The 17,746-nt window shown below is 47.0% G+C and overlaps 1 protein-coding gene across 7 annotated transcripts in view; it reads left to right on the top strand.

Annotated features, from left to right (window-relative positions):
- PRICKLE2 (prickle planar cell polarity protein 2) overlaps positions 1–17,746 on the top strand; it is a 122,408-nt gene that overhangs the window by 76,420 nt on the left and 28,242 nt on the right. For all 7 annotated transcript variants that reach the window (XM_068907276.1, XM_068907278.1, XM_068907280.1 and 4 more), the window contains one exon: positions 9,384–9,567. In XM_068907276.1, the coding sequence (XP_068763377.1) occupies positions 9,384–9,567 (184 nt within the window). The remainder of the gene's footprint in view (positions 1–9,383; positions 9,568–17,746) is intronic.

Raw genomic sequence — 17,746 nt, 5'->3', positions numbered from 1 at the left:
CTGCTTGGGTTCATTGACTGCTGGTTGCGGATCCAGATCTGGTGTCTAAATCTTGACAGAATCAAAGATTCGGAGGCAGTTTTCTTCCTTCAGTTACGCAATAGAAAGAAACCCATTGAGATATAGCTCTGTATCTTGTTAGGCTGCAAAGCCTCTGGATGGTAGAATAAAAAAATCATAGAAGATAACTCATTGTATAGGCCAGGCTTTTGCAGTGCACGCTCACCTCAGCAGTTAAGAGCGCTCTTGGGTAGAGCGTACTGCTGAATTAAACCCAAAAAGAGATTTTAGTGTTGTTGCTTGCTTATCTCAGCCTGCTTCACCAGCCCTCTGGAAAGGGAGGTTGGCAAATCCGGACCTCCTAAATCAGCCTTTTCCATGGCTCCCCCTTCCTTTCAAAATCATGACTTGGCTTGAACTTCGTTTGACTGATAGCTTTGAGATTGGTGTCGATGTTACTTAGCCTTCTCATTTCTTTAGCTTGGAAACTAAGAGTTTCCATTTCTTCTTCCCAACCAAGGGAAAAATATATGGTTGTTATCATTTCCAGAATTCAAAGAGCTGGACCTTTAAGGAAAAAAAACAAACATATTTTGAGATGGATGGTAAGACTGAGTTGGCAGGGCTGCCTTCATCATTTTGGATGTGAAAGAGTAGCCTGCTGGACGCCTTTGTTATGGCTAGATGGAGAACTGGACCGGGACTGGACTGGGACCCGTTGTCCTTAATTTCTACTGCTGCCCTCTCTTGCCTGACCTGCAGATTATATTGCATATATAATTTCGCCTACCTCCATTTTACCTATAAAATGAAAGAAATGCTACATCTTTTACAAAATGTCTTGAGAGCTCTGAACAGAAAGTTCTTCTGAGACATCTCTAGTTATTAATATTCCTTAGTTTGAGCGTCTCATCTTTATGCATCAGAAGCTTCATGGTTAGTGTCAGGGGTTGCAACTCATGGGAGCAAGGCCAGCAGTGTGGTTCAAATTAGGTATTTAAGCGCATTTAAGCACCCTGGGCCTCTTACCCAGCTTATGCAGAGAAACCAGTGCCTGAGAAGGGACTACCGTTCCCCCGCAGAGAGCTGAGGTGCATCTGAGTTCACAAGCCAACCTGGGAAGCAGCCCCAGCTCCAGGGTGATACTTGATGCAAATAGAAAGGTTGTGTTTTAAATTCATCCTGAAGTGGGTGCTGAGAGGTCCAGCCACAGTTTTGGACTGCAGTCCTGGTGTCTCATCTGCCAAAGAGAGCACAGGCACAAAGACGACGCAAACAAAGCCTAGATTGGGGACCTGGGTTTTTCATGCCCTGTTTTGCCCTAATTCCCTAGTCTCGTCTCAGAGGAGTACAGCTTTGTGATCTGACCGTTCTTGTCTACCACGTGGTCCCGAAGGCCGCAGACGACAAAACCGGGAGGCTGCTCTAGCCCGTGCCACAGGGAAGCAGCAACTCAGGGACAGAGCGGCGGGGACCTGCAGGCAGATGTTCCACCCGCTCCCTGAATTAATGGTCCTAATTCACTGTAAAGGCAGACCAATTGGAAAATCCTCTGAGACTGGTTTTGCTCATATTTGGCTGAAACTGGCAATACTGGGGAGAGGTTTGGGGCTTTTTTTTCCTCCATAATTAAGCAAGAATAAATGTTGCGACAGTAAAGGATTTTTTTTTTTTTTTACTGAGTCTTAAAATTAATTTCCAGTCTGAGACCAAGCATGGACAGCTTCAGCCAGAGAGAAGAATTTTTCCAGGAGTTATTAACACTCAGGAAAGGGGGTTGTAATAAAAGCTTCAAAACAGCCTTGAATGACTTAACAATTGCTGTTGTTGGCACCGTGAGGGTCAGAGGGAATTTCAATAACGAAACACTGAAAATCTGACTTGCCTCCCAGCAAATCAGGCAGATGGTGAAGAGTCTGACTTGTACCTCTTTCGTCGTCTCAGTTGTTTTCCAGCCTATTGCAAACCTTTCCCGTGATGTGCAGCAATGCATGTTCTGCTGTCACCACTGAAATTAGTGGGGATTTTGCACCAGGAGTAGTTTGGCTGCTGGTTCATTTTGCTCTTTTATATTTTCTGGCATTACTTTTCCGCCTGCGCTGTTGCTGCTGCAGCAATGGGCTCTTTTAAGCCAACTGTTCCCAAAATATCTTGGGTCAAGTGAGCATTGCCCTCCCTCAGCAGCCCTTGCAAAGCCTCCAAGGGCACCTTGTCCTCAGACTTTGAATTGTTGCTTTGATAAGCATCACTGTCTAGTTATTCTCTTTTAGCCTCTTATACCCTAGTTTTGCAGATGAAAGCTTTAACTAAGCTTCCTCTTAAACCCAGGTGGCACAAAGTCTTTGCAGTTCATTGCTGTTGATAGTTTCTTCTGTTGAAATGAATCTGCAGAAGGGCTATGAAGCTGCAGAAATGCTTTGTCCTGAGAGACGCTGCTTTGTAGCTGAGGTCTTTGGTCACCCTGGGCCTCTCTGAGCAGTGGCTGGGTTGGGTAGACTGTGAGCATTTGGTTCAAATATGGTTTCAGAGAAGTTGGGGACAGAGGCGGAACTTCAGCTCCTATGTCTGGTTCGAGTTGGCAGCTCTTCCTTCAGTCTGTCGCATTAAACTCAGACAGACATTAGGTGGCCGCTTAAAAATGTCTCTCCAATTTTTGCTCTTTGTCAGTATGTTAGCAACCCCTAGAGAAAAGGTGTCTGTGCAGCTACGTCCGTCCAGAGGCAGGTGCTGAGGAGCGGGGTTGTTTATGCAGCACCACTGGACCTCACCTGCCTGTTTTGAGGACAAGAACTCAGGCCTTCTCTGATGAAGCTGATGTTTAGGGAGGTGATGGAGAAGTCAAGGAGGAAATGTGGGTTTGGAGGGCCAGTCTCTGTGATATCCGACTGTGGGTGGCAGTGAGTCCCCGGGGAGAGCAGCCAGGTGGAAGACTGAAGCCTGTTGCCCTGTTAGCCCGGGAGCTGCATGCTGGAAACCCCACGCTCCGGCCAGGGCCAGCACGCGAGTGCCCGGCGGCTCTGGCACGGCACAGCCGCTGGGCAGGCTGCCACCTCCCTGCCCTCTTCCTGGCAGCCTCCTGAACCTTTCGTTGCAGCAGGTTGCGGAGGAACAGCTTTGTTAGAAAACGTGGCTGTGTGAAGCCCTAAGGTGGCCTTTCTTGGAGCGTGTCGCACGAGTTGCATGGCCCTGCACTGCATTCCTCCCGTTGTCTTCATGGGTTTCTCCCCAGATGCATCTCCAGATGCAGAACCAGCCCAAAAAAATGACAAAGCCTGTGTCAAGGGGGTACACTGTTCACGTTTGCCTTCTGCATCTCAGTTTCCCTGTGTATAAAAGGAGAGAGCAATACCTGTCCTGGAGAAGAGCTTTAGCTGCAGAACTCTCTCTAAAGAAGTGAAAGGCTAGGTTAATTTTTTAGTTTAGATAAATGTTTCCCTATGGGATCAAGGGAAATGGGTCTGTACAGCTGGAGCTCATTGAGGGTGTGCGGATGCCTCGTTAGCTCTCAAATGAGGGGAGGAGACAGGAGCAGATATTAAGAAGCCCTAGTTAAGAGACTCATAGGTCACTTTTGCTGCCTCAAATCCTCAGCCTCACCCATTTCCAGAGAAGTCTTGTGATTTAGTGACTGACGATTGACAGAAAAGTCTCATTGCAATCAAAAGGATGGGACAATACTCGAAGAAGTCAGGCTGCCGTATACGTCTTAAGCCAAGGGGGAATTTTCTCATTACTTTTACATATCACATCTGTGCTAAACAGTAGAGAATTGCTTTTTGAGGGATTCCCAATCTTGCACGTTAATATGTGCACAAATGCATGCAAATCTCTTAATATAGAGTGCAGTGCAGGCAGCTTGCCTCCTGGCACCCAGGAGGCCGGCGGCTCGCGTTGCAGGTCCAGGGTGCTGTGTTTGCCTCGCAGTATCTTGGTGACAAAGTTGCTCCATGATATGGCCAATCTGATTCTGGCCCAGCAGAAACAAATGAGAAACGGAGATAAGCAGCGCTGGTGGGTGACAAGAGCTGTTTGCCAGGTTCCTCCTTTGTCAAAGAGGAATTTTAACATTTCTTCCACCGTCTTAAGCTCTGCCTGGGTTCTTGCTGCTGTCAGGAGGAGGCAGGTTAGTCTGGTACCAGTTTTGGGGTGATCGGCTGCAGGGGACTTGATGGGGCTGGGCTCCACTGGTTGGAAGCGAGTCCGCCCATGTCCTTCCTTTGCATGGGGCGGGATGCGCTCCCCACGCCTCTCTCAGCCTGCAGAAACGGAGCGGCGAACCTGGCCAAAGCACAGGGAGGAGCCAGCGTGGCACGAGGGTCCGTGCCCGTGTTTCTCCCTCTGCGTGACGGGGCATGGCAGGCTTGGAGGTGCCTTCCCACATACCTCCCCTCTGCCGTGTAAACAGAGCCACCCCTGTGCAAAAGCCAAGATGAGGCAGATGGGTGGTTTTCATGGCAAGAGTGGGGCTGGTGCACTCACAAGCCCAGGAGAGTAAAATCCTGATTATACAGCCTGAGAAATGGGCGCAAGCAGCTTGTTCACCAGCCGTCCTCAGGGGACACCTGGTGTCTGCACTCTCCAGGGGCAGGCCAGCTTGGCAGGCCCCACTTCTGGAGTTAGAAAGCGTTTATGAAGAACCACTTTCTCTTGCTACCTTCCAGCTTTCTCTGTTCCTCGTCCTGCCTTACCATGCATTTTGGCTGTAATTGTGCTTTCCCAGTTTAGAGTTCTTGTGAGTTCTTTGCAGCAGAGAGACCTCACCTCTCTTCAGAAAGCTCTGGGCACACTCACAGCTCTCTCTCCAGCCTCTTGGATAGCGTTAGTGTTTTCCACATAGTTTAACTTATTGTTAGTGCTGTTGCTATTATGAAAGGACTGCTCAGAGACGCCAGTGATGGCAGAGGTTGTACTGTACTAAGCACTGCGTATAACAAGAGACTTCCTTGTCCCAGGGAGACTGCAGGTCAATTGGATTCACATTGAAATTTATATACACGGACCCAAGCTGGAAATGTGCCTCTGAATCCCAGGCTAGAAGGGATTTTGGAGCCAGCTTCTCCGCTTGATGTGTTTGGCCCTGTTTGCTTCAGATTCCCCTTTTGTGCCTGTTTCCAAAGAATGGGACTGATGTTGCTTTGCTGAGGGCTGCGAGGGGTGATGGATCCAGCTCTGCTCCCTTCCCTCGCCGCCAGCGGATGGGTGGAGATGTAACTGGGAGCAGGGGTTAGTTCCTCCTCAGTAGAGCGCACCAGCCATCATGCCAAGAGCACTGCGTAAAAGCAGACATTGCAAAATAAAATACATCCATCTTGTAATTTCATCAAATGGAGTGCTGACCTCGAGTAGAACAAATTTTTCAATCTGTTTTCAAGACATTACTTCTTTGTACCACGCGAAGTCAATTCAAGGCAGGCTTTTTTCCAGCTAAATCTCAAACCAGGAAATGTTATTTTCTCCCTATTGACTTCCCTCCTTCCTGGCCCCGCTGCAGGGCAAACAAGTGTGCAGCTCCTTACAGAAGAGAAATACCAAGGCTGCTTGGTAGGTCAAGCCTCCAGAAGCGACACAGCTGGTGTCCTGCTTCCTCTTTTTCCTCTGTCCACAGCCTACTGCTCTTTTCCAAGCTCCTCTATCTACTTTCCGTGCCTGAGGCTGGTAGTGTTGTCAGCTCTCCTCGTTTTAGCGGGAAACACGTGTCTGTGGGTATCTTTTCTTCAAACTTCAGTTCCTGGGGGCAAGTGAAGTTCCAGGGTGTTGCCAGGTTTTAGTAACAGCACCAAAATACTTCTAACCCTGTGGCTTCTCCATTCTGTAAGTGCACTAGTTGCTCAGGACTTCTGGACAGTAGTTGCCACGGACCTCCCTTGGATGAGCGTGCAGACCCTCGTTGCCTTCTCTGGGACTAGCATGTGGAGGTAGAGTGTGACCCCTACTCTTACGTGGCCAAGAGCAAGGAGTAATGGCTTTGAAATGAAGATGAGATTTCCAGAGAGGCACTGAGCGACTGGCCGTATTTCCTTTTCATTTAAAAATATCCCTGCTCTTTTCTCAAATAGCATCAGATTTGTCTGCTCATGATGAACAGTTAGGGCTGCCCAGGACTTTGGAAGCAGAAGTCTTTGTTAACAAAGCTTCAGTATTGTTTAGTTGACAGTTGTGTCTGGACAGAATGAAGTTAATGGATTTATCCCTTCAGAGGATGTGTGGCTCTACCTGAACTGGGGCATCCTTTATATGGTAAGGTATTTGACACGCTGCCGGGGAACGCTGAGCTTCTCCAGGCTCTGATGCTCTTCCCTCATGTGTATTAATGAATAAATAGCCTTCTCTCTGCATACCAGCGGTCAACTTCTTTAGCTGTGCCGCGCAGAGCAGACTGGCGGCGGCTGGCGTCAGCGGCCGTGCACCTCTCTCAGACGTGTTGGCTTTGCACATCAGCACTAGCGCTGCGTTGATGTTTTGGTCATCCTGGCACACAGTTTGGTACTGGCATGTTTATCAAGTTGGCGTACTTGAAGCAGTTCTGCTATTGAGTGCAGTTGGTGATATTGCTTTTTCAATTTCATCTCACATTTGAAATGTACATTTTTATATTAAATTTGTTCCATAGAGAATTATTCTTAATTACGTTGAGCTGGAAGACGATGAAATAAAGTTGAATAAGTGAGACCTATGCAAAGAAGTCATGGAAACCATATCATAGTAGTTGAAAGATACTCATAGGACACTGTGTATCATTCCCATGAAACAGCATATCCTAATGTAAATAAAATACTTGTAATTAAAACTGTTAATCTTTTGCTTTTAATGAGAGGAAGGGAGCAGAACTGAATATCTCAAGGGCACAATCTTCAAGTTTGTACCCTCTGCCCAGGGAAGTGGCAGAAGCTCCATGCTCAGTTTTTAAAGGTACAAAGCTTCTACAAAACACGTTGTTCCAGCCTGGGAGGAGGAGGGAGATGTGGAGAATGGCTTTTTTTCATGTCACGGTGCTCACGCACTCAGCGTTTGTGCTCTGTGAAGGGAAACCGTGCCACCTACTGCCTTTGGTACAGGGCAGGCACCTCCGTCACAGCCCGTTGGTTCACCACCATCACTCAAAGTCCTCCAAAGTGGATGAACCCCACTATGAGAATAACAGCCAGAAGTCTAGCGGTTTGATAATTTGCAGGAAAGCATCTTCCAGCTCCCGCTGGACGATGTGGGAGCCTTTCCACTGATTTCAAAATCAGACCCCCAGGGAGAGCTGCTGCCCGGTGCATACAATCCAGAAGTGAATCAAGGTTTGCATGATGGGTAGCTGAGCCTGCTAGCAGGAGTTGCCAGTTTGCTGAGCGGTGGCAATGTTGGCGATGCACAGTGTGTGTGGAGAGACTGGAAAATTCATTTCCATCACGCGCTACACATCGCCGCTGCTGCAGTATCCGTGAGTGTTGCTTTGGGCTCCTAGTGGGTTGCCTGTTGGGAAACGCGTCCAGGAGTCTGGTCAGAAAGAGATCTGCCTTCGCCCCGGTTCTCTCCCTTTGCCGTTTTCTCCATTTTGCCAACTGATGCTGCAATTTCTTTCATTAGTTCCCTGAGCCTGGCCTGTTGGGCTGTCTCTCTTTGAAGCTGGTGATTGATACCCTGCAAATGAAATTTGGCAAAGAAGCACTAAACTCTGTCAGAATAACAGTCTAAGTCTCAAAAGCTGAATCTTGAGCTCTGAAGATATTAATTCTTAACATCTTGTTGCATATTGAGCTGCGTCTAATCGTATCATGAAATGAGATGGAAACAGCTGAGAAACCAGCAGCTCTGCCGAGGCAGAGAACTTTTCCACAGTAGCTGATTAATTAAAGTATTCACATGAAGTCGTGCCTTGATTATTTTTTAAGGTAACAGCCAGAGGCAGCGCTGAGACTCTCTGACTGGACGCAAACCAGACACTCGGGGTGCGTTTGGGTCTGTGTGCATTTTAGATCTGATGAAAGGCAGGAAATGGGAAAATCTGGCAAATCTCCCTGGCTTGACTTAACGGAGCCTCTTGACTTTTGCTAGAGTGCATTTTTTGTGCTATAACGGCCAAGTGGAAATTTAGACTCAATTCTGGATCTCGGCACTGGTATGCTTAGCTAGCTTTTACGCAATGTTGGAAAAGAGGAAAGGTGTTTGAAAATTAAAGCTCCTGATGTTTAACTGTTTCTGCCCTCTGTTTTTTCCTTGCTTTACCTTACAGCAGCGAAACCTGCAAGAGTAACAGTAACTTTTCCCTTGTTTTGTGTGTTGCCTTATCATTTGTGAGATGTGGGCCTGATTCTGCCTTCTGCTACCCAAGTGAGGCCGTATCTAATCCCTCAGAAGCCAACAGCATTTCATTAGTGCAAATGAACACAGAGTGCTGCATGATTACTTTAAAATAGATACCATTGACCCATCTTAGGGAGGAGCGCTGCGTTGTTTTCGGAAATAGACGGCGGGACACCAATTCATCCGCGCTCCCTTTGACCTGAGCTGGGTTGAGTTCCAGCCCCCTGGGTGAAAGGTTTGACCGTCTCCCCTAGTTTTCCTCAGTTATTACCTCCGGTGAATGTCCTGGCAGTGCAGATGAATGAGGCCGTTCTGCCCCTCTTCAGAGAGAACAACCCTGCTTGGGTTCAAGCCCATGACAAATTCTCCCGTCAACCTGCAGGGTGCAGGAACAGACCCTTAAAAGAAATGTTAAAAAGTGATCGTTGCAGTGAATTAAGCTCATGTCTGTTAAATTGCAACCTTTCTGCCGTTCCTGTGGTTCTTATTTTGTGCATTTCTACCCCATGGAGCTGTTGCGCCGGTTGAGCTGGGCAGCTCAGATCCCATCGTAGTGCGGCTGTGGGTTTTGTAGCCTCCCTTAATTTAATTTAGTTTTGTGTGTTCAGACTATAATCAATTTTATGCTACTTTAATAAGCAAATTTATGCTATCAGCATGCTGAAGGGACATGTCGTTCAAAGCTTCCCAGTCAATCCACCATTTTATATATTGGCCAAGTGCTCAGCTAGCCTAAATTTGGTACCTGCGCTGCAATTATTGGTGGCGTGCTGATACGCACCGGGCAGGCACTTGGCCCTTAGGTATATTGGCCCCTGGAAATATTCTTCACAGTTCAGTAAAGGGACAAGCAATTACATATCCCCAAAGATTTGACAGTCTGACTCAGCTCAGCTGCCAAACGTTGTTAGAGCAAATATGGACTTTTATTTCCTCTTTGCAAGAGAGACAAATGCTGCGTTGGAAAATGCCACTGCATAGTGAAAGGGTGGTTCGATTTTCTGCGCCCGAGTGACTGGCGGAGATCACTTTTATTTATTTTTTTGAAATAAAACTCACCGGGAGATCTTTTCTTTTTCTTCCTTAACCTACAGGAAGATTTGCCTTCACTGTAAGTGCTCCCAGGAAGAGCACATCGTAACAGTTATGCCTCTGGAGATGGAGAAGACCGTCACCAAGCTCATGTTTGACTTCCAGAGGAATTCGACTTCTGATGACGACTCTGGCTGTGCCTTGGAAGAGTACGCGTGGGTTCCTCCGGGCCTGAAACCCGAACAGGTAAAAACAAAAACAAAAAGTTACTGAAAATGGGATTGTTTTGAACTGCTCCTTGGAAATAATTGCCCCGAGTTTCTTTTAGGGCTGTGAGCACTTTTTGCATGCGGTTCTGTTTCTAGGTGCACTCTGAAGACGGTCAGAGATAGGTATGGCCCGAGTACGCAACTGAAAAAAAGAAAGCGATGTGATCATTGTGGGATTTCTGTTTTTCTGTGTATGTAGGTGTAATTTGCAACTGAGAGAAAAATATACTTTTAGGATGGAGTTTGCTGTGGTTGTGAAAGGGAACATATGATACAGACATACCTACTCCTGTTTCATGGAAAAAATGTGGTAGGACTCCAGTGTGTCCAGGGAATTTATTGGACATGTTCTGCTCTCCCGGCCCTCTGTGCCCGTGCAGTAAGTCCAGGACAAACAGTCAAAGCTGGTAGGTGATGCTAAAAACGGGCCAAATATTTTGGGGTTTGTTTTTTCAAGCGTGATGTCTGCCACTTACTGGAAAGAACCGCTCGATTGAAGTTTAGATATCTCTGTATAGGAATTTAGTAGGATGGATTAGACCTCAGCAGGCTGTCTGTGTGAAGAGCGCATTGATTTCTGTTCTCTGCAGTTTACATGATTTGCTTAGTTTTTATGCTGATCTTTTACATGTTCAACTCAGAACTTAATTTGCAGAGGAGATTGCAAAATGAGGTTAGCCTTGATAATTGCTATGGCAATCATTTTAAACCGTGTAAGGAGGCTGGGAGAGGGTGGAAAGCTTTCATTCTTATTGTTGTCGTTACTGTCTTTAAATGTTTTGTTTTCCTGAGTTTTATTCAGAAGGACTTAGGCATTTCCTGAAATATTTTGGCACCACCCTTAAGCTGTAAATACTATCTGTCTGATTAGAGAAAATCCAGTTGTTTAGGGTTTTGTCTTCTCTTGTCTTTACAAGCCTTGCTCAGTGCTTGGTTTACGCTCCGCAGCACCGTATGTTTCATTTGTTGCCATCCAACCATGCTAATTAGGCAAGAACCTCGTTTCCTATTGCCTTCCGTATGTTAGAGGCTCCCTTTGAGCCTGCCGGGAGGTACAAGGCACGGCTGTATGGTCAGGTACAGATGGGCATGAAGTAGCTCTGCTTGTCCTTCAGCTGAGGGGACATGAACCGGTTGCATTTCTGAAGGCACATCCGCGTGGGACTGTCCCCACACTGGCACGTCCTTCCCTCTGCACCACCTTGTGCCCAGACATGTAAGCGACTTCTGGAGCCCGAGCTAGCCCGTGTCTCTGTAGCTTTGGATGGAAACGCAGCTTTTTGGTGACTGCCTACAGCTGACCAGGTAGACACAGTCTCTGGTAAGTACAGCGTGGCATGTACAGTGATTGAAACCAACTTCCAGCACAGTGGTGACATGTTCCAGAAGACCGGATGTTTATTTGATCCCCAGATGTCTTTCCTGCAGATGCGTTTTAAGAAGTAGTGTGCCTTCACGGAGTTTAGGATGCTCAGGAGAAAAAAGTCCATTAGCTCTAGCAGTAGGTACTGACATCTTGTGACCCAGGTTAATCTATTTGTAGGTTCTTCCAGCATCTGTTTCTTTCATCGGTCACTGTGTTCCTTGAAACGAATACCAGCTTTCTAATTACACTTTTCTGAAATCTGCATTGCTGGGTCTTTCAGCAGATTTGCTACTTCAGACCTGTCTGAAGTCACCATGGAGATGAAGAGCAGTCTGGTACCATAAACAGTGCCTAAGACAGGCGCTGAAATCCTTCCAGCATAGCTCATCCAGGAGCCCTTTCAGGGCCTTTCGCATGTCGGATGAACCACTAGGGAGACAAAAGCAAGGTGTGACCTGTCTGTGCTGTGAAAAAACCACGCAGGGCTGGGAGCAGACCTTGTTGTCCCTGTATGGGGAGCAGCACCCAGAGTTTCTCTAATTGCTGGTGCCCATATGCTCCCAGCACCACTCCCCGTCTCCGCCGGCCCCGGTGGAGCTGCAGCGTTTGCAGCCCTGGGAGGTGCCCTGGGAGAGGACGGAGGAGCAGAGAGGTGCAGGAGCAGCGCAATTTACCTCCTGCAGACTGGAGGTGTGTGGTTAGGAGGTATCTCTGCAGCAACTTGCTGGCGCTGGAGCGATACAAGATTGCAGACAGACATGTGGCTTTCTGGTCGATGAGTCAAGTGTGCGTACGTGATGTGGAGCCTCTTGAAGTTGGATGTCTAAAGCGGCTGCTGAAGCCTGCAGCTGCCGTGAAGCAGCTGGTGGGCCCCAGTCTAATCTGTTCGGAGGACACTGCTGTCAGAGTGGGGTGAAAATATAGATTTGCAGGCAGTGAATTTTCCTCTACCTTCTGTTACTTCACTGTAGTATTTCTTTGACATGAAACAGATGAAGTGAAACAACTTTTGCTGTAATATTCTACTTTATTAAAATCTCTACGCAGCATATGAGCTGGGGAGGTAAGTAGTCCCCTGAAAGACTAATGTAGTTCTCTTATTATACTTGGAAGAGAGCCTTCCTACCTCGATATTCTTGGGAGACAGCATTCACGTCTCACTCAGCGCAGCAATTTGCAGGATATCAGAGGGGAAGTTGGCCAACAAACATGACATCAATTTTTGGCAGTTTCAGTAGGTCACTTTAGAATTCGGATACTCCCTTCAATCCATAGCTTAAAATATTTGTTACTGGTAACCTAGACGAGAATCAGCGCAAACCTACAAGGTCTCCCCGATTTCCTGGATGCTAATTAAAGCAAGATCCAACCGGTCCGTGATACCTGTCAACCGTGTGAAATTCATGGTTTGCCACTTAGTGCCCATTACTGGACAGAAGAATGTATTGGTCTATTTTTTATAGGTAATGATCCAGAGATTTCTTTGAAGATCTGATCTGAAAGTGTATCCCTTACATTAAGGTTGATCAGTGTGCAGGATTACAAAAGTGCTTTACATGACCATCATGGATGCTATGTATTTCTAGATATTTTTATAACACAGGGGTAAAAATAGTAATATCAAAAGTATTATAATACCCTTGCATGAGACATGGTAAAACTTCATCAGGAAAACTGGCAAAAATTCATGACATCTATGCTCAAGAAAGAGGAATTTAAACTGGAAACAGTGGGAACCAGGAGACTGGAAAGGTTATTTTGTTAAGGAGCCTGGAAAAGCTTCGTTTGTTCATCCCAGCAAATCGAAGGGATATGATCCCTCCCTATGCATTAAAGAAGGAAGAGTAGTTATTCCAGCTAAAACTTTGGCACAGAAACATAGATATAAACTGGCTCTGAATGCGTTCAGGCAGGAAATTGGAAGAGATTTCAAACCATCAGAGGTGTAAGGTTCAGCGGCAACCTTCCAACAAGGGAGAGTGAGGGGTAAAAACCTATGACTGAGCTCAATAAATTACAATGTGATTAGAAAATGTGGTTCCTTGTGATGGCAGTAGGCTATGTAGGATGACCGAAGGGCTCCCATGAGTTCTAATTCTGATTGGATTGGGACCTTAATGAGAAAATATCACATGGCAGAAGAGGAACTTCTCTTCTGGAAGATAGAAATGTGAATGTGCTTGTGAGAGATACAGCCGTTTGGAAGAGGAAACAGAAGTTCAGGATGAGGGCTTTGAGAAATACTCATTTTTGCCTGCATGCAGTTTGATGGTTGTATAAAGAAATGAGCGTCAAAGTTTTGAAACCAGCAGGCAACAATAAAAACTTGTACTGAACGAAGAAAAATCCCAGGCAGGGACTGGCTGTGAAGACTTGGGAAGGCAGTTTCAGGAGCCGGTTTGTCTGTTAGAGCTGGTGGTCCAATAATTGCTCTGCCTTATGCTGACATCAAGTTTGGGGACAGATGCTTAAAAATAAGTACTTTTGTAATGTGTTTTTCACATTCTTGGGCAGGGAGTGTATAAATACATGTGAGTGCACAGCCTTGAATTCCTTGGGCCTGTGGTTTGGAAATATCCAAAGAAAGGTTAAAACATACCAACTTGAATTTCTGAATACAAGGGATTTTTGAGGATTTCTGTCTTTATTGTGTCTCAGTAATAGGAACAGCTGGTTATGGGCACAGATTTTAAATTAAGCAAAAGACGGGCCTCTATTTCAGCTGCAGCGCGGCTTTCTGTATGGCTCCAGTGTGCCAAGATTCAGGATCCGTATATGTGCTATAAGAGCTTAACTCCCTCTTGTTAACAGCACAATTGCTCCAATCATGTCCCTTAAAAGTTATGAAAATCTCATCTAAGCTAAAATCAGTAGCATTAAGGTATACCGTTTTCCTCTAAGGCACACGTTAGAACTTGGGTCTTGAAAAGCTTTGCAGTGTGGTGTGAAACTAGTAGGTGTCACAGGGAATTTATTCAGTGGCTAATGTACGTGTTGATTCCTGTTCTGGATCTTCAGCAAGATGCGTACGAAAGGTGTGAGTTACAATACCTCCAAGCTTCAAGAGTTGCTGTTCAGGCCACTAAGCGTGCAAGGGACGGCTGAGGCAATCCTGCAGCGAACAAGCTAACAGCTTACCTAACCATGCTAACCATGCTAACACCTTACCTAAAGGTATCCATTCTCACCACCCCTGTGTGGTAGAAAGGAAGTTAACTAGGCCAGTTGTCTCTGAGAGATTAGATGTGCCAAGCAGTGCTTCAGTTTGCCTGGCTTCTTTGGCATGGCTCAGCTGGTGCGAAAGGAGCAGAAATGAAGTGAATAAACTGAGGGATCCACATTTTCCAGGAGCTGCCCAGCAATAGCAGAGCCTTTTTGATCAGCTCTCTTGCTACCATCCCTCCAGTTCTGGGTGGTTTAGAGGCAGAGCTGCTTAGTAGTTAAGACCGGAAGGGTGGTATCTCATCGAGACCAACATCCAATAGACCTCTTTTATTTTATTTGAAATCCCAAAACAGGTTTGTAGGTGCAGAGAGATGGAGCTTCTTATCCAGGACTCATCCCTCTGTTGGACTTAGAGTTCTGGTTCTTCTTGCAACCGAGTCTGCTGTTTTTCTCTAGCATAGCGTGAATATGTTTGTTTGCCTTTCTCGTGCCCGTGTGTTGTGATAGAGTGCATTTTACCTTCTCATCCACTTCAGGCCCTGTAAGTTCAGCAACTATTTCACTCCTCAAGAGACTGAAGTGTTGCGTGCAGCCAGGAATGAACAAGGCAGACCAAAGCAAACCTATACCCTAAGCCTGCATAGTAACAGGGAATTGATAAGCTAATTTATGCCCAGATAAAGGAATGACAAAAACCCCATCAGGAACTCTGAACAGCCTTCCTTGACCTGATCACGAGAGCAGAACCTGCCAGAGCGCGACATAAGGGCTGGCAAAGAGGAGCTGTAACTTATGTACCAGTGCCAGAAGCTGCAAGTCCCCTCTCACTCTGTACCCTCACACACATGCATACTGTAGTATTTCACCCAAAAGCTGCATTGAAGCATATTTTTGAAAGCTATCCAGTTTCACTTTGAGCAAGTGGGAAGTCCATCACCTCCCCAGTGAACTGGTTCAGTATCCAAATAGCTTTGCAGTTAGTGGGTCTCACTTCAAGGTTGGAGCTAAGTCCAGCCTCCAGGCATCGGACCATGCCCAATGTTTCTCAGCTGGACTGAACGCCTCCCCCAGATGCTCTCACAGACGAAATGCTTTTTCCATGTGTAATACCTGTGCACAGGGATGGAGTCACCTCTCCACCTCCTTCTCACAGAGGTCCTTAACCCTCGTACAGAGAGGGTTACGTGGGACTCCTGCTCCAAAACGGAGCCTGAGGCAGCTGTAACTGTGCCCCCATGCTGCTCACCTCCCCTGCTTTGCTAGAGGAAAAAGCGACAAAAGCATACGCAGGACTTCTGTTCTGTTTCTGCATCGCACAGTATGCGTTTGATCCTTGGAAGCTGGTGGAAGCTGTTAAAACAGTTTAATCCTTGCATGGTCTTGTTATCAGGGAGAGAATCGACTTCTTTTGGTAGGCCACTGAAAGAAAAACATTAATCTGAAGTGGTTTGCATGGTTCTGAAATCTGAAGTATTCGTGTAGCGGACGGGAGAGGTAAGAGGCAGGGGAACAGCAGGAAATGGAAAAGAAAATAGAGAAATCCCAGAATACACAATGTAAACTTGTCTTGGAGCTTTATTCCAGCATATAGTTACAGCTTTTACTTGTTATGGCATTATTCTAATACGCTACCACTTGAATTATAAATACAAGAGCATTTTAAGTGGCATACCCAGCAGAATTAGAAACATGTCAACCCTAATCAATGCAACAAATGATCGTCATCGCTGCTGATGTTCCCAGGGACTGAGCAGTGTGAGAGCGGGTTTGCTGGTCAGTACGTCGCAACGGAAAACACTTTCAAGTACTTCTGAAAGTGCTGTTTCTGACTCCATTTAATTCAAACTCAGTTTTTACTTAAAAAAAGAAAAATCACTGCATGTGCTTTCACAAGCCTAAAACTTGTGGATATATGTCCTTGATTCAAACGTTCTTTAATGCCAGCAGGAAGTAATGTGTTTGAAGGACCGTTCATAGGCCAAGAACTGCACAACTCCAAAAGCATAACAGTAATGGATGTCGTTTGCAACGGGGAGCTGGTGAACAGCAACGCTAAAACTAATCTACTGCCGTTAGCCTTGGGAGGGAAGTGCAAGGAGGACTGCAAAGTGTGCCAGAGCAAATAGAGTTTATTGGAATTATCATTCTTTGCCTTTGTCGCCGTTATTCGGGGCTGGGACACGACGGCAGCTCCCGTTATCGCCTCCATCTGAAAGGGAGGCAGGAGCGCACCCGCTCTGGCCACGGGCGCTGAAAGCCTGCGTTCGTCCGCAGCACAACCAGTCCCTTGTGCTGGCCCGATGCCTTGCCCCTGGGGTTTCGTAGCTCCCAGGGTACGTGGCTGGCCGCATACTCAGGCATGAACAAAACTGGCCAGCAGTGCTGACTCTTTGCTTTGTTTCAGAGTGCCTGGCCATGCTACAAGGACTGTTTTTCCGAAAGAAATAAATAAATGCTTTGTATCCGAATGTTCATGGAAAAAGAAGATGTGCCAAATCTGGGCCAAAGCAAATTGAACCCGTTTTCTAGTTTTACACGTGCTCTCATCTGTACAGCTCTTTCATGAGCGTATGTATAAAAGCATTTGCAAAATTTCGCAGACACTTTAAGGGAGTTAGTTGTGTGCGGTTTGTTTTTTTTTGTTTTGTTTTGTTTTGTTTTTCCAAGGGAGGCCGGTATGAATCACGCAAGCGTTGAGGACACCACGTTCGCTTCTTGAGAAGCCTGACGGTTTTAAGTGCTCGGTGTAGCAGGTCGCTCAGTATCTCAGGAGAAAGCCACCTTGCACGTGCAAGCAGTGCTTGCAGCGAGGGTAGTTCTGGCTTGGTGCCAGGGAAGGCGACGCTCTCCTGGCGGCAGGTGGACTTCGGCCTGGCACGCTCCTCGAGCGACCGCCGTGCGCCTGGATTTTGAACAGGCTGCGTGTAATTATTTACAGAGCCGTGCCTGAAGGGTGCTTGAACGGTCCCCGGCGCAGCCACATGCGCCTGCCTGCCTGCGGGTTGTCACTGACACAGCGCTGACCCTCCAAAACACCCAGTGCCCCAGTGTGACTTTAACCCCGCAGAGCCAGAGCTTCTTAGGGGCGCCTGGGGTTCAAGCACGTGGTTGCATGCGGGACAGCAAGGGCTCCTTGCAAAAGCCTTGCAGGCTATTTTACAGCATCGGGGGGCGGTTTGGCTTCATGAAATCAAGGGGTGATCGCCCAGCTGGGTGTGCTGCAGTTGGTAGGGCTGAGCAGGTTGCCGCCCATCAGCCTGACCGCGCCAGGAGTCCGCGCGCTCCTTTGAGGTCCGTCCGAGCTGTAGGCCCGTGCGTAAAAGCCGTGCTTGGTGGGTGCGTTCGCCAGAGGTGGTTTCCGCGGCGCTTGGCTGGATTTTGGCTTTAGTCCCGAGAAGCCCACAGAGCCGCCCCAATGAGCTGCGGTTCTGTCGTTATTTGGTGGGGCCGGGGCAGGTTCGTAAACGGTAGAAGTTAAGCTGCAAGCACGCCCCAAACCTAGGAAGGTTGCAGAACATAAAGGCATTTGTAAACTAACGTAATTACTTCCCTCAGTGCCTTTGAATAAAGTTGGCTCCACTTTAAAGACTTTTCCCTGCACTCGTTTTATACCGCGTTCATTCCT

The sequence above is a fragment of the Struthio camelus genome, chromosome 14, assembly GCF_040807025.1.
Source record: "Struthio camelus isolate bStrCam1 chromosome 14, bStrCam1.hap1, whole genome shotgun sequence".
Classification (NCBI taxonomy): Eukaryota; Metazoa; Chordata; class Aves; order Struthioniformes; family Struthionidae; genus Struthio; species Struthio camelus.
Note: the sequence above shows the minus strand (reverse complement) of the source record. Positions and strands in the feature narration are given on the sequence as shown.